This window comes from Hipposideros armiger, unplaced genomic scaffold, assembly GCF_001890085.2.
Source record: "Hipposideros armiger isolate ML-2016 unplaced genomic scaffold, ASM189008v1 scaffold_255, whole genome shotgun sequence".
Classification (NCBI taxonomy): Eukaryota; Metazoa; Chordata; class Mammalia; order Chiroptera; family Hipposideridae; genus Hipposideros; species Hipposideros armiger.
In genome coordinates, this window is record NW_017731605.1 from 1,538,473 (window position 1) to 1,540,702 (window position 2,230).

General features: G+C 34.6%; 1 protein-coding gene across 1 annotated transcript; it reads left to right on the forward strand.

The window, feature by feature from the left end:
• Positions 1-219: 219 nt before the first annotated feature.
• Positions 220-567, forward strand: LOC109390096 (40S ribosomal protein S26-like). Its single transcript, XM_019656144.1, has one exon. It carries the CDS (start codon positions 220-222, stop codon positions 565-567), a length of 348 nt encoding a protein of 115 aa, XP_019511689.1.
• Positions 568-2,230: the final 1,663 nt, after the last annotated feature.

The following is a 2,230-nucleotide window of genomic DNA, read 5'->3' on the forward strand; positions in this document are numbered from 1 at the left end:
AGAATATTTACAAAATATGTATCTCAAAAACATCTTTTATGCAGAACATATAAAGAAATTACCCTTTCAACTCAATAATAAGATTGAAATCACAAAAGATTTGTTAAGATATTTCTCTAAAGATATACACACAGATGAAAATAAGCACATGAAAAAAGGCTCAAAATTATTAGTCATTAAGAAAATTCAAATTAGCTCTCTCGGATTCTCACTTCCAAAATGACCAAAGAAAGAAGGAACAATGGTTGTGCCAAAAAGGGACACGGCCAAATGCAGCCCATTTGCTACACCAACTGTGCCCAATGTGCGCCCAAGGACAAGGCCACTAAGAAATTCATCATTCAAAACATAGCAGAGGCCGCAGCCATTACGGATATTTCTGAAGCAAGTGTCTTCGACACCTATGCGCTTTCCAAGCTGTATGTGAAACTACATGACTATGTGAGTTGTGCCATTCACAGCACAGTAGTCAAGAATCGTTTCGGTGAAACCCAGAAGGACCCAATATCCCCACCCCGATTTAGACTTGTGGGTGCTGCCCAACGACCTCTGCCAAAGTCCATGTAAGGAGCTAAGTCCTTAAGGACTGAAGAAATATTCTCTGGGAAAAAATAAAATTGAAATTATACTTTAAAAAAAAGAAAATACAAATTAAAAACACAATGAGATAGCCTTACAAAATCACTGAAATGGCTAACTTAGACTGACACCAAGTATGGGCAAGAAAGTGAAGAAACTGGAAACTGCATACATTATTGGTGAGAATACAAAATAGGAGACCGTCTCTTCGCAAAACAGATTAGCAACTTATTAAAAAGTTAAAGATTGTTCATATTAGTGTATTCATAATAACTAGGAACTATTATACAAACCATCCAAACTGATATCAACTTTTAAATGACGAACAAAATATGTGTGAAATGTAATACTATTGAGCAATTAAAAGGGACCAACTACTGATAACATGCAACGTGAAACCTCCACAACATTGTGCTAATTTTAAAAAGCCAGAGAGAAATGACTATATATTACTTGATTCCATTTATACATAATATCTAGAAGAGGAAAACCTATAGTACCAGATAGATCAATGGTTACATGGGACTGGGTGGTGGAAGCAGATACTGACTGCAAATATTCAGAAGGGAACCTTTGGGTTAATGGAAATGTTTAAAAACTGGATTAGGGTGATGGCTGCACAGCTGTATAAATTCACTTAAACTCATGTAACTATATACCTAAAATGGGTGAGCTTCATGTTATGTAAATCATTCCTCAATAAAGGTTTTTAAAATACATTTTGATCCTTGTCTCACAGAGTTTATAATTTATATCATATTCTTTCTATAATAGATTATCCCATTTTTTAAATCATGAGAATATAGAAACTATTCAGGTAAGTGAGTCTCACACAGAAACCCTGATATCTTTTATCTTCTATTTTAAAAAGGAAAATCTTCATTATATCCTCCCTAGGCTAGTTTCTAGTACTTCTTTTAAAAATGTATATCAGCTGAATGAAAAAAAAAAAGGTAAAGTAAAACATAATGATAATTTTAAAATAAATCTATAGAAATCTTTCTTACTCTAAAAATACGTAGGATTCTCTAGAGAGCCATGGTTCTCAGCTGCAGGTTGTTTTGTCCCTCAGAAGATAATTGGCAATGTCTGGAGACATTTTTGATGTTCATGACTTGAGAAGAGTGCTACTGGCAACTAGTGGGTAGAAGCCACAGATGCCACTAAACACCCTACAATGCAAAGAACTCTTCCTACACACCCACCCACCCACACCTCCCACCACCATCAACAAAGAAGTACCTGCCCCAATATATCCATAGTGTCAAGATTGGCATACCCTGCTCTAGACTGATTTAATGTTTCTTTCCTATACAGCTTACTCCTTAATCTACAACACATAGCGTATTTCATTTGTTTACTTTCTGATCTCTCCTATAGACAGTGACTCTCCAAAGAGTTTCTTTCTTTTCGGTGTTTGGCATCATGCCTAAAACAAGTAGGTGATCTGTAAGTGGTTGGCGCAAGAAGAGGTAAAAGGAACTTTTTTAATGAGTGATTAAATACAATTGCTATTTTTAGGAAAGTTGTGATACTTTAATCATTGAACACCTATGCTGATTTTGTGTTATGATACTAAGACTGCCCTCCAAAAAAGGTATAGAATAGCATTTATTTAAAATATTTTAAAATTATTTTTCAAAAATGTTAT

What these genes read in the sequence shown, in the direction of transcription:
- LOC109390096 (XM_019656144.1), top strand. Translation starts at nt 220, where the DNA reads ATGACCAAAGAAAGAAGGAACAATGGTTGTGCCAAAAAGGGACACGGC.